This window comes from Python bivittatus, unplaced genomic scaffold (genome assembly GCF_059951505.1).
Source record: "Python bivittatus isolate LINGU-HERP-01145 unplaced genomic scaffold, Pbiv_v1 ctg000330_np1212, whole genome shotgun sequence".
NCBI classification, from domain to species: Eukaryota; Metazoa; Chordata; class Lepidosauria; order Squamata; family Pythonidae; genus Python; species Python bivittatus.
The window spans coordinates 38,897,383-38,912,134 of record NW_028277058.1 but is presented as its reverse complement, the minus strand read 5'-3'; the positions used below and the strand labels follow the sequence as shown (position 1 = coordinate 38,912,134).

Below are 14,752 nucleotides of genomic sequence, written 5' to 3'. Positions count from 1 at the left end.
AGTTAGCTGTCTTTGGTGTTTGTCTAATAAATTAGTGCATTTCAGGAACATTTGGGGAAATTTCACTGGTTGGCATTTCTGAATGCCATATTGTTGCTAAAAGCAAAGGAAATCTGCCAGAAAGAAGGTATGTATGAAATAGCTGATAATTCTAATTATATGCCATTTTTCTGCATTGCCTTTCCTCTGAGCCCATAATTAGTTTAAGGTTTTAACCTGCCATTCTTAGATGGGTTTCAGTCTCTACTTCCTCTCTCATTTCTTCTGCCATACTTCTTTCAATCTCTTAGAAATAACTCTAGCTCCTTTTTTTCTTGAATGAATAGGGAATGCATTTTATTGTTCTATCTACTGCCTTGCAAATTTTGCAGCTAGTCCTCATTCTCTGCTACTTAAGTGAAAAACCCAATGGTATAAATTATTTTTCCTTTCCTTAGAAAGGAAATCCTTTAACTGTCATTGCTCCTTGGGCATGTTGAGATCTTGCCCCAAACCATGAGCGTGGGATGAAAGAAGAAATGTGAGTTCAGCTACTTTTGGGGAGTATATTTCTTTCAAGCCACTGGGGGCAAGGAAGACACATCAAGCTCTCTCATTCTCAGAAGCACTTCATCAAGATCTTATTCGTTGTTAATCAGCATGAACTTCTTAGATGGAGGGCTGTCTTTGATACTGGGATTAGGTCAAGTTGGCACTCAACATTATACTGGAGAAAGAATGATAGAAAAAATTAAGTAAGGAAACAGCTGAGGCAGTGCTATGGTTTCTAGGAAGGCAAGCAAGAACTCCTGCAGAACTGAGATGCCAAAAAGCTGTCCAGTTTTGAAAGGACCATTTTTCTGTTGGGAAGGAAGGAAGGAAGGAAGGAAGGAAGGAAGGAAGGAAGGAAGGAAGGAAGGAAGGAAGGAAGGAAGGAAGGAAGGTTTGATGAAAGTGGGGCTAGTTCTGGTGCAGGAAGAGACAGGACTGAGTGTCAATAATGCAAGCATTGCCCAAAAAGGACTAAAAGAAATCACGGGTTTGCAATAGGAATACCATTACTAATACATCTAGATGCAAGTATAGTAAGTTTGACTATAACTGAAATAGAAATGCAATCCATCACACTACAGTGGGAAGACTGAGGCTCTGCTCCATCCACTATCCAGATGCTCAAAGTTGATAGCCAACTTCCAAGCAACTCCACTTCTTAGAATTCTTTATCTAATGTAACAATTGTTAAGACAATCCTTTCAAGTGGCAAAATAGGATACATTCCCACCATAGAGGGCGAGGAGGGAGAGTCAAAAAACAAGGACAACTCCTCCTTCTCCGCCCCCCCCCCCCACGTTTGAGATTGCAGGGAGGGAAAATATAATTTCAGATAGCTACATTTTTTAAATGGAGCATTTAGAATTTATTTTTTGAATCACAGAATACTCTGCTCAAATTGCAGTATAAGGAGGGTAGAGAGAGAGAAAAATCCCCATTACCTTTTGTGCTAGCCCTTTTAGCAACTAGAAAATTACTAGGAGATGTAAACATTTTTGATGGTTTATTTGTTTTTCTTTTTGTTGCATGAATAACCTTTGGCCAGCAACACTGACATTTTGAGTTGGCTGAAACTTTTCTCTCTTAATTGCAAAAGCTCTGGAATTTAATGGAATTAAATCCATGCAAATTTAATTCCCCAGCCAATTAGCATTTCTTTCTGACATGGGGATGGATTAGATTTTTTTGTTTTCCATTAAACTCTGAGAAAGCAGATGTGTTCTTTTAGAGCTAAATAATACAACCAAATGCACACAATACCACAAAAAGAGAGGAAACTGGTGGCAACCTGCAACAGCTGAATATCATAATCAAACATTGAATCCACTGCTGTATAAAACAGATCAGAAAGACAATTTTATATGAAACTTTATTCCTGATATTTGAAGCTGCTCCCTAGTAAGCCAGGCAATTGGTTCATCTTGACTAGTGTTGTTAAATCACATTAATGTAACTTCCGCACTACTGATTTCATAGCATCACTTAGCCATTGTTGAAGCTGGCCCACGTTACTTGTTGAATGTGGTGGGCTGCTGTGTAGTGCAAACTCCGGCCATGTTGCCAGTTTATTGTTCAGTATGACTTGTGAAGTTAAAAAATGATTTACATCAGAAAACCATTGTTAACTTGGGGATAGTGTGCTGAGTTTAAAACAGCCTCACAGTAGCTTTCCAGGTGGCATCATATGTGTGTGTGTATGTGTAGGTTTTGATTCCCTCCCTCCCGTCTTGTAGATTTTGACTACCTGCCTCTCTTCCAGACACCCATGAGCAGAGGGCTATCCAAATATCTACAATACAAAATGCTGGAAGTTAGATGTTGGAACTGAACTTTCTGCATGTGAAAATGGAATCTGCCAAACAGCTTCTTTATATTAGTCAAATGATAATGACCTATAATTTAATGTAGGGCAATGGCTTAATTTGGGAGTCCTAAGTGTGGTGCCCATGGGCACCAATATGCCTAGGGCTCTTTCTTTGGCATCTACCTGGCCATATTCTTTACTTGAGCTTCTCAAAAATTTCTTTCATTTAAAATAAATGAATGAAAAGCTGGCAAGCTGGGATTCAGTGTTGTGCTCCCCCCGACCCCCAGTGTGGAAGTTCAGTGAGTTTGTTTTCCCTGGGTATGTGGAGGTGTTTCTCCATCATCACTTTGTCTTTTGTGAAACTGGTATTTTGATATATTTTGTGGGAAAGAAAATGTGATTTGGCATTTAGAGTTCATATCCTACCTCTGCTTTATAATCCCACAGAATCATACAATTGGAAGGGGGCATTTAGGCCATCTAGCCAAACCCCTTGCTCAGGATTGGAATCCAAATTAAAATGTTCATAACAGGTGTCTGTCCAGCTCTGCTTGGACACATCTGGCCCAAAGGTAACTGTAATGATCTGTGGCTGACAGTAACACTAAATGCATATAACAAGATTATGTGTCTCATGGGCATTGTTGAGTCAGGACCTTAAACATGGGTGGTAGATGGTGAATTTTAAATTTTCTGAGTGAAAATAACACAGATTATTACACCAATGAACCTTGGAAGAGAATTAACTTGGAGGTCATAAGTATTTTGTTGTCCAAAGCTATTTTTCTAGGGATCTAGATATGGCAAACATGGATGATCTTACAAGACTTGCTGCTACTAACTGTTTAAAATACGTAATGGCAAATTGGGGCTATCCCAATGTCCCACAATTCATTGAAAAAGAGTTTGCACTATTTATAAAGAAGTGCCATTTTAGACATATTACAACCAGCCCCAGCCATTCACAAGCCAGTGATGGAACAGAAAGAATGGTTTAAACTACAAAGCAAATTCTAGCATTAGAACCTTTGTTAAGTTATAACTATGAATCCTATTTCCAACCTTGAAAACAAACTTGTGCCCTAACTGGACCATTGTCAAGGAAGTCTGTGCATCAGATGCAAAAGCAGCCTACAAATTCCTCTTTGCAGACCATCATGGAAGGCATTCTTTGCCAAAAGAAATGATCTGAAGGCAGAGTCTTAACTAACAACTGTGTAGGAACTCAGTGTTATATTCTCAAGACCAAGAGAGGCAAGATTAAGACAAGCACAAGACATTTACAGCTAGCACAGAAACCTCCAGAAACAGGGTTAAGCAAGGTAAACTTGGGTACAGACCAAAATACTGGATCTGAGTTAATGTACTACTAAGAGATAACAATGGCAATCTAATCACATCATCAGACTCATGCATCTCATCTTCAAGCACAAAACCTGTGACTTCTAGATGCAGCATGGTCTGAAAGTCTGCATGAAACTAGTTTATGCAGATAGAAATACCACGACTTATTGTGGCAGAATAATCCCCAAGTGTTATTGGATGTGACTGCAGACCTATTCATCACCTCAGAGTCAGGGCACTGAAAACATCCATATTATTTACTGTGTTTTTGAAGGTTACGTCGAGTTCATGACTGAATGGAAAGGCAATGTAATGAAATATGTTACTAGTTAGTGAACAGGGGAAGGAGAAGCCAGTTCTATATATGACAAGGAAGAACCCAGGAAGAAAAATGGCAGCTGGAGAGGGAGCGCTTCTGCTAAGAAAAGCAGACTAAGATCTCCAAGCAGTTGTATAATTTTGTTCCTGTAAATAAATTAAGTTATTGTTGTTTAACAGAGTCAGGTCATTTTATAACAACCAAACAGATATTTTGTTTTGTAGCATGTCAGCTTCCTGATTCAGTTTTTTAAAATTAAAAGACTTGTTTAAAAGTTCAGTAGGGCAGGGAATGCAGTATGCCTGTATGGAGACGATCAGCAATGAGGTTATGCAAAAACAACTTGACTATATAAACTAACTATTCAGTGCAATCATGTCTGGGTAACACTTATTTGATTTGCAATTGCTGTCTAAGCTAATTCTGTCACTTACCTGTCCTTTCATATCTATCTATCTGTCTGTCTGTCTGTCTGTCTGTCTGTCTCTCTATCTATCTATCTATCTATCTATCTATCTATCTATCTATCTATCTATCTATCTATCTATCTATCTATCTATCTATCAGTAGATCTCTATCTCTCCATCATCATCTACAGGTAGATCGATCGATCTATCTATCTATCTATCTATCTATCTATCTATCTATCTATCTATCTATCTATCTATCTAATTACAGATAGATAGATACCTATCTCTATCTAATTACATCCCAGGCATCTGATGAAGCCAACTGAGAGCTATGAATGGTTATATGATAACTTTTTATTTATTTATAACATTTTTATACAACCAAGATAATGAACTTCATCAATCTTTAAACAACTTGTCACATAACTCAGAATTGTTCTTTGAAACTGTAACCTTAGATTAATAACTTGGTAAAAATTGACACATTCTGAATGAATCTTTGCATTGCTAGCATAGATGTGCATCCTCACTTTGAAGGAAAACTGGATATTCTTTGTGGATTTTTTTTTTTTTTGTGAGAACCAATATACTTTGAAACTTCATTTTAATGGACAATTGTGGGGAAGAGGGTCCATCGTTCTCCAAAATCTCTCAAACCTAAGAATACTTCATTGGGGTGACCCAAATGTTGCACCTTTTGTTATTTGCAAAAGAATTAATGTTGATAGCATTAACAAATGGTGTAAACAATATAATCTGTGTTATCTGTGTAAGGATGTCATTATGCAAACATTGCAAATCACAGCAGATTTTTGTCCATTGCATGCAAAGTCTTGAAAATTGTAGTTTCATTGTAATAGATGCTCTAGGCTGTACTGTGGGAAGTACAGTGCTTTCTTTAAAATGTTATGCAATTCTTTTTAAAATGAAACATTTAGTTTCCCTTCCGTAAGCAGAAGAGATGTTGAAAGACTGCTTTGGAAAAAGGAAACTAACAGAAAAGAAAAACAAAAGGAAGAAATAAAACTTCGCCAGATGCTGATCGACATACAAACTGTATGGTTAAACCATGAAAATTCAATTCATCTTTGGAAGTTGGGATTTGAAGAATGGGGGACCTCCTGTAGTTATGAAAAGTTTTAATTCACAATGGTAAATTGGAGTAAAAGGCTTAATTCTTTACTGCTGATTGTATATTTTGAAACTGTCACCAAAAAGAAGAGAAAAATTAAATGTGAAGGTGAGTGGCTTATTATTATTACTATTTGTTACCACACGCGTTTATGTTTTTAAAGAAGATTTGTTTGCCATTTTTTCTCTCTCAGAGAAAATCCCAATGCATACAAAATACTATTATTGTTAGTGTGTGTGTGTGTATGTATGTATGTATGTATGCCTTAGTATTGATGCCCAGCAACTGTGTGGACTAGTTCCTGCAGTTTTCTTGGCAAGGTTTTTCAGAAGTGGTTTGCCATTGCCTCCTTCCTGGGGCTAAGAGAGAGTGACTGGCCCAAAGTCACCCAGCTGGCTTTGTGCCTAAGGCAAGACTAGAACTTATGGTGTCCCCATTACTAGCCTGATGCCTTAAGCATTACACCAAACAGGCTCTCTTATTATTGTTATTACAACACTATTATTATTTGGTATTTCTAGATATAGCTGGCAGTATGGATGTATCTTCAACTGTTGACAGAAATATGCCCACTTGGTCTCACCAGAGAAAAACTTGGAATGGGGCCAAGATGGAGAAAAACCTTCCCTGTGCCATTCAAGAAGATGAGAAGATACCAAAGTTAATGCTTCCTCTCCACAAAACAGCTATATAGAATAAGCCAATGATGTACATACCTTTGGCGCTGGATCTCATTTATAAATTTTAAAACTAGCTAGGTTCCTGTTACCTGTAATACACCGACTACAAATTCACTCCTAGCTGTTTAGTTTGCTACAAAAGAGCAGAGGTGCCTTGAGCGATACTTAAAATAGACACATGGTCCATCTGAAACCTTGGTCACCACTTGGAATAAGAGGGTGGCTGAGGCCTTGGATTGGATTGTGCCTACGCAACCTCTCCCCTGTCACGGATCCAGGTACTCCCCATGGTTTACGGAGGAGTTGAAACAAGAGAAGAGACATCTAGAGTGTCGGTGATGTTTTACAGGGGATGAACTCAACCAGACATGGGTTAGAGCCACTATTAAGGCCTACCTTGTGGCAGTAAGGGCGGCGAAGCATCAGTACTTCTCCACCCTTATTTCATCTGTGGATAACCATCTTGCAGCCCTGTTATGGGTGGCACATGCCCCCTTTAGTAGAGGCGGCTTGGAGAACCCCCTGCAGAGGCTGTGAAAGAATTTGTCCAGCATTTGTCAGACAAAGATGTTTGAATTCACTCACAGTTGGATGCTAGCCTTGTTATAGATCCAGAGGAGGTGCCTGGGGAGGAGTCTTGCCCAGTTATCTGGGAAGGGTTTGATCCTGTTGGACCTGAGGAAGTAAACAGGGTCCTTAGGACAGTGAGCAAAGCCACCTGTTCTTTAGACCCATGCTCCTCTTGGCTGGTTAAGGTGGCCTGGGGGGTGTTGTGTGAGTGGGTTCTAGTGGTAGTAAATTCTTCTTCGAGTGAGCGGGTTGTCCCATTACCTCTTAAAGAGGCTTTGGTTCACCCCCTTCTCAAGAAGCCATCACTGTATTCCATTATACTAAACAATTTTTGTCCAGTATTGAACCTCCTCTTTTTGAGGAAGGTGGTTGAGAAGGTGGTTGCGCAGCAGCTTCAGAGGACCCTGGATGAAGCAGATTATCTAGATATCTTCAATTGGGATTCAGACCTGGGTATGGAATGGAAATGGCATTGGTTGTACTTTTGGATGACCTCTGGCATGGGTGGGATGGAGGTTGTGCTTCTATCCTTGCCCTACTTGATCTCTCAGCAGCTTTTGATATCACTGACCATGGTATCCTTCTGGATCAACTCAGAGGATTGAGGTGGGTGGCATGGTGTTGTGCTGGTTCGCCTCCTTTCTTTGGGTGAGCTCATCCATTGCCATGGGGTAAGGTATCATCAGTATGCTGATGAAACCCAATTATACATCTCTGCCCCTGGTGAACTAAGCAGTGCTATGGGTGTCTTATCCTGGTGCCTGGAGGCTGTGAGGGTCTGGATGGGGAACAACAGGCTTCAGCTGAACCCTGGCAAGACTGAGTGGCTTTAGGTTTTGGGGCCTGCTGGTTCTAGGACTATACCATTTTGGTGCTGGATGGGGTAGCACTGCCCCAGACAGACCCTATGTGCAATCTGGGGGTTCTCCTAATTCACAACTCCTGCTTGAGGAGCAGTTGGCATTGGTGGCTAGGAGGGCCTTTGCTCAACTTCATGTTGTGTGTCAGTTGTGCCAGTTTATTCATTCATTCATTCATTCATTCATTCATTCATTCATTCATTCATTCATTCAATTTATATAGCCGCCCATCTCAGACCAGTGACTCTGGGTGGCTAACAACAATAAAAGGAGCCAACATTTAAAACAGTACAAAAAATTAAATATAAATGCAGCCAAAATTTCCTAGATTGAGGGGGTCAACTCATAGTCACTCATGCCCTAGTCGCCTCCTGGTTGGACTGCTGTAATATGCTCTACATGGGGCTGCCCTTGAAGAGTATCTGGAAACTTCAGCTGGTGCAGAATGCAGTGGAATGGGCAGTTATGTGTGTTTCCAGAAGAACACACGTTACACCTCTGCTCTGTGAGCTGCATTCGTTACCAGTCTGTTTCTGGGTCCAATTCAAGTTGCTGTTTTTGATCTTTAAAGCCCTACATGGCATGGGCCGGGTTATCTGAGGGATCCTCTTTCCCCCATTACATCTGCCCATCCCACAAGATCCAGTATAGAGGGCATGCTGCAGGTCCCATTGACTAGGGAGTTTCATTCGGGTCCGACGCCATCAGATATTGCTCCAAAGGCTCCAATCAGATAATGTAAAATGACTGTGGTGGAAAGAAGGGGGTTATGCATGCGGATTTCTTTTTCCATAAGTGTTCATTATTATTAATAACTTTTATTAGTATTAATTATTATTATTATTATTATTATTATTATTATTATTAATTTATTGGCCGCCCTTCTCTAATGAACTCTGGGTGGCACACAAAATTAAAAGAGACATAAAAACAACTGAAAATATTAAATCAACAGATAGCCTGGACTAACATGCTCTAGTGACAAAATCCACAAAACAAAACAAGGGCCATTAAACAAAATACAAACATCAACCCCACTAGTTCAAAGTGAACACAAGTTCACACTTGTCACACTTATTCAGATCTGGCTGAACTAATGGAGGTTGGGGACAGGTCTCACACAATCGGGGCCTATGGTGGCCTGATCTGGAATTCTAAGTTGCCTGTATGGAATTTCTCTGGTGAAGAGATGTGGTGAGACTGTTTCTGTCTCTTCTGTCTCTTCTTACTTCTCCCTATAAAAGGTGATACTGGTCTATGTTCTGAAGAGAAACCAGAGCAGTTCCCTCCGGATGGTAGATAATTAACATTATAATTGTGATTCTGCCTTTCCCATGTACTGATCTCACTGAAGGTTTCAAGACTATCTTTGAGGGAACCCTGGGTCACTTTGGAAATCCATAGAGATTTTGTTTTATTTTTGTTTTCTTGTTTCTTTTAATGTGCGGACCCGAGAGCAAACTTTTCTGGCAAACAGCTCATATATCTCAGTCTTCTTCGTTTTAGTTTACTTGATGAGGACAACATGGCTCTTCAGTGTTCCATTAGGGATGAGTCCCGGGTTCCTCTGCAACAAATGGTGATTTTGAGGCAAAAGTACAAGTTGTTAAGAAGCAGAAAAGTAGTGTGGGAAAGCATTCTCTGAAGAAAAAGAATTAGGAAATTAATTAGGTGGAGCATGAATAATTGCACTGAACATTTTAATCTCATTTTCAGCAAGGGAAAGAGCAGCAACAGGAAAGTAGCCATCACTCAACAGTACTTTATGCAAAGAATTCTATCTTGCCCACAGGTGAGTTCTTCAGCAAACAAGGAGTAACTAAGGGACATGAAGCCCTACAGCGTTGTTCTGACTTTGAGCCTCATCGCTGCCATCGTTGAAGTTCAGCGTAGGTTTTATATTAATCTATTTTATTCTTCCCTTCCTTTTTTGCTCCTCATCTTTCTTTCCTGATAAAGAACCAGAAGACTCTTAGGTAAATAGTCAGTTGCAAGCTTCTCCATTATCAGTGAAAAGACTATGTCCTTACCTGATAAGAAACTTGAGAAGAAGCTTTTTAAATAATTCAGAGAAACTCCACCTTAAATAACACACTATAAATGAAAGTGGGAAATTTCTCTTACAGTTTCCAATATTCTTATTTATCCCAGTCTAGTATTAAAGATACCCTACTGAAATCTGTGTAGTTCTTGCTTCCTTGATCTTGCCCAGCTGTGTGGGGTTTGACACTATGGTCACCATAATGAATGAACTTAGTAGGGATCTGCATGGGAATAATGTTCAGCCTTTTATACCATTAATATAGTATCCTTCTGGACCAACTACAAAGGCTGGAGCTCCTTCTTTAGTGGATAGTTTCAGGTGGTGGTTATATGGGAACAGAGATTGACCTAGGTAGTCATTCCTTTGTGGGTTACTGTAGGAATTGTCTCCTCCTCCCCTCCACCTTCAACATTTACATGAATCTACTTAGAATGTCATCCAGAGGTTCAGGGTACAGTACCATCAGTATGCTGATGATAGTCACGTGTACACAGTTGCCCTTGGAAATTGCTGGGATTGGATGGGACAAAACAAGATAAATCTGGGCCCAAACAAGACAGTGATGCTGTCTTCTGTGTTGACATGCTCTGCCAGCTCCAGTGTTGTCTCTTGACAGGGAACCTCTATCCCTTAAAAAGCAAGGTTGTAATTTGAAGGTCCTCCTAGATTTGTGACTACTAGTGGATGGGCAGGTAATACTATGTAATGGGTATGTAATACTATGAGAGAAAGACCTTGAGAAACAGGGTGAAGAGATGCTGCCTAGGAAATGGTCAGATAAGAGAGGGCACAGCCTGCAGCTGCATAATGGGCAGAGAAAGAGGCTCAGAAGGGACTCTCCCTAACTTCTCAGGCTGTAAAGGAGATTGTGGGAGATTTGTACTTTCAGACTTGCATGACTGATGTCAGCCTTCCCAGGTAGACCAGATAGGAAACATGACCATGAGCTAATTCTATTTTATTGTAAGGCTACATTAACAGAATCTTGCAAGTCTGAAAGAATATCTAGACAAACCACCTAAACTGATAAAAAAATTCTGCCTTTCTCAAAATGGTGCACCTGAAAAGGTGGGATATTTGTATTCCTTAATAATGCTGTCAGAAGGATCAGACACCTTCTTTTTCTCTTTCTGGGGTTCTTGCCAAGCCAGGAATTCAATAAAATATGCCAGACGATCAGTGGAAGTCAAAATATATTTATTCACCCAAAGTTGTCAAGTAGCTCTGCGTGGGCAGCCATAATAGAATGCCTCTCTATCTCCCTTTTTATATATATATTTTAGTTTAAAGATTTTGCCAATCATTATCAATGGAATGGAATGTATTAGCTTATTACAGACAAATGTTTCCTTATCTTAGAGTGAAAGCAGATGCTTCCTTATTTATAGTTAAACAAATGTTTCTTTATCTAGAGCTAAAACAGATATGTTTTTCTTAAGTGGGCATTTTATCTTTCCTATACATATATTTTTCTATACATAAGACATATATCTTCCTTTACATGAGTATGCTATGTGTTGTCCCTTTTGTTTTTAATGGAGAAGCCAGCTTTTCTATAAAATGGCATTAATTTAAACTTATTGTAAACATGTAAGGAAAATATTCCAACAGTGCTTAATTATACAAATAAATAAATAAATAACATTTTAAAAATCCTTATATTTATTCCCATCTCCTGTTGTTGCTATTTTTGCTCTAGTTGCTATCAACCCTACACAAGATACCAGTTCTATATGCTTAGGTATGTTCTCTTTCCCTTTCAGAGAGCCAGCTGATGAAAACCTTGAACTGTTCCAGTGACTATGAATCATATATGGAGTGCACCTGGTCTGAGTCTCGGGAGGCAAATGCCTTTGTCAAGATGCACCTTTTTCACAAAGAAATATATTCGTGAGTGGCTGAGCACTGATCCATTGCAGCGGAATTTGTCTGAGTGTATGAAAAAGAGAAGTTGGGGGCAAAGGAGGACTTCTAGATAGGGCATGTGAAAATAGTGGAATGCTAGAGAGACAGGAGACAGAAGCCCATGGAACAGAAGCAAGTCATATCTCTCATACTGAAGGGCCTGTTAGAACTGTGCTACCCACTGATTTTTCACATGTTCTGAATGTTCCAATGACATTCTTATTTCTAGGAAATAATCAATGCATTCAAGAAAATGATTAATAATAAATAATTAAACATTCTGTATTTGGGGGAAAAAACAAAAAATCAAATTTTAAGAGAAAGTACTATTTATACATAAATTATATATATTTTAAAAGACATGTGCCCTTTCAGATAGGATCAAGAGGGAATAGATTTATGGGTGAATACTTAGAAAACTACCACTGTGCCAACTTGGTTTTCTGAAAGTTGTCTTCCCTTGAGAAAGAAGAAAGAACTCCCCTAGGAAGGGTTTTCTTAGTAGTTTTCCCGTAGGCTTTAACAGATGCATAGGAAGGCTAGAAGACTGCAGACTGCAAATGATAGGATTAAAAAAGGAAAGACAGGGCACTTATGCACTCACTAGGCCATGCTTTTCACATATTTTATTTCTGGAAACCTTTGCTGAAATTTTCTTCTCCCTGAACAAGAATTCTCAAAACAATTCCTTTTTCATCATACTGAATGGGAAAGATGGAAGAAGAAGCAGAGGAATTTTGGGCACAGAATTATGCAGAAGTGTCATCAGCCACAACTGCTGTAAATTGATTCATCTATTCTTGTTTAAGGGTTTTTCCTTATGGCTGAGATAAAGTGCCATCTACCAGTCCTCAGACAAATAGAAAACTAGAACAGTATAATTTTTTCTGCCCCCACCAGTGATCTCTATCCTGCCATAGCTATAATGTTGGCAAATGGTGCTATTTTTTTAAAAAAATGTCATGCAACAAATTTCAAAACAAGGATTGTTGGATTTGCCCAGTTTAGTTTCCCTCCCTCTAAATGTCACCAGCTGCTGGGAAAATATCTGCGACTCAGTCTCCTTTACCTGGGATGGGGATGGGGGAGGAGGTGAGTTTTCCGAGAAGAATAGACAGCAGGGTTAGCCTTGTTAAAATTTGTTCTGGTTTTGAGCAAATGTTTTGCATGGTGCATTCAAAGGGAGTCCAGCTGATAGCTGATATGGTATTATTTCTGGACTAGCACTGCTAAATCCATATTCAAAAGCAGCCCAAACAACAGCTGATAGGCATGGTGAGAATTTTGCCATGAAGCAGCAGAGCTCCCTTGCTCCCATTTCACCACGTGGATTCCTCCAACATCACTGCTGGTAAGCTGTTGTTCAGGCTGATCCAGGTTTCTGAGGATGGGCTCAGAGATCTGGCAGATATGGAAGGAGAGCCTGTGTGAAACAGCTAGATTTTCCTGCTGCCCAAAGACAATGGCCTTGGAAGACACCGCCTATGGATTGGAGGGGAAAGGACATGCCCATCCCAGTAAAAAGTGGCCAATAGGTGCCTGGCTGATCCTATTCCCTGGGGTTACCTGGCTGTGCCATCAACAGCATGGTGAGGGAAGTGCTTCATAGTGTATCCACAGCAGACTCAGTGTTGGGGTAAGAGAGAGAACTGTGAGGGAACGTATCTACAAGGAGGAGACTGATGTGGGAGATCAAGGCTATCAGGAAGGAGGAGGTGCATTCTAGGTGGGGGGAGGAGGCAAGAGGCAGCACAGTCTGCAGGGGGAGCATGAGAAGACTAAGAGATTCAGGATAGCCACTCCCTAGAATCTCCCAGGGTATATCCACTAGTTGCTGTAGTATAGATTTAGTCTGGCAAGATTCCATCTATAAGGTGTAAGCAAATAAAGGAACTGTACTCGACTGGACCATTTCATCGTTGTTCTTGGGCTGGGCCTGACAAGAACATTACTGCAATACTGGTACAGTTAAGGATGACTACAGGCTACCTCAGACATAGGTTGGGGTCAGTTGAAGAGAACATCATGAGGACGCCACAGAAAAAAGAGATTGTTGGGAAATGTTTGTGTTGCAATGAGATGAAAGTGAGGAGATCTTTGAGGCTGATTTCAGAGAAAGGGCTTCTTCCTCACTGCTAGTCCATTAATGGGTAATTATGTTGGGAGATCTAAGTAGAGTGTTGGTACTTCTAGGTGACTTAGTGGCTTTTGGTACTTTTAACTATGAGGCCCTATTGGTTTTATGGAGCTGATGGTAGGAGATACTGCTCCTTTCTTTCCAGTGGCTATCAAAAAGAGGTACATAAGAACATATGATTAGGCTTGCTGAATTAGGCCAGGGTCCCTGAATCCAGCATTTTATTTCACACAGTCGCTAATGAGATGTCTCCGGGGTGTTTGCAAGCAGAAGTTGGAGACATATCCTTCTTGTACCATTGTTCCCCTGCAACTGCATTTTAATGTGTGCTGCCCTCCAAGACTCATAGCCCTTAATAGGGTTATGTCTGTCACAAATTTAGCTAATCCCATTTCAAAGCTATTAGTGGCCATCACAACATTTTGTGGCAATGAATTCCAGTTTTATTTATGTGCTGCATAATGAGGGGTTTCCCTGTTTATTCTAAATCTCTTCACTGGATGACCCCTGGTCGTCCTTGTTCACTTTCTCTATACCATGCATAATTTAATAGATCTCAATAATTTCCCTGCCCAGTCAATTTTTTTCTAAGCTAATAAGACCCAAATGTTTGAACCTTTTTTTTGTAAGAAAATGTTCTAGTGCCCTGGTAATTTTTGTTTGCCAACTTCTATATGTTTCTCAGCTCCATTCTACCCTTTTTCAAATGTGGCAACAAGAACTACACATGGTGTTCCAGATGTGCAGTATTGATTTGCATAAGGACATTACAACGTTGTCCTTTGTATTTTCAGTCCCTTTCCTAACTATTCTTAACATGAAATCTGCCTTTTTCACAGCTACTACATACTCAAAATTTTCATTGAGCTAACTCCCATGACTCCTAGATCTTTCTCCTGGTTTCTTACAGACAGCTTAACCTGCATAATGTTTTTATGGCCCAATGAACATTACTGTACACTTACTTAAATTGAACTGATTTGACCATTTGTCCAATTTAAAGAGGTCCCTCT

General features: G+C 39.9%; 1 protein-coding gene across 3 annotated transcripts in view; it reads left to right on the top strand.

Moving 5' to 3' along the window:
- The first annotated feature begins 5,425 nt into the window (after positions 1 to 5,425).
- CSF2RB (colony stimulating factor 2 receptor subunit beta) overlaps positions 5,426 to 14,752 on the top strand; it is a 35,610-nt gene continuing 26,283 nt past the window's right edge. For 2 of the 3 annotated variants that reach the window (XM_025169037.2, XM_088141061.1), the window contains exons 1-3: positions 5,426 to 5,651; positions 9,446 to 9,542; positions 11,461 to 11,587. In XM_025169037.2, coding sequence (XP_025024805.1) covers positions 9,482 to 9,542; positions 11,461 to 11,587 — 188 coding nt within the window. In that variant the 5' untranslated portion in view covers positions 5,426 to 5,651; positions 9,446 to 9,481. Of the gene's footprint in view, positions 5,652 to 9,369; positions 9,543 to 11,460; positions 11,588 to 14,752 lie in introns of all 3 variants that reach the window. The other variant, XM_088141062.1, reaches the window with a different exon arrangement.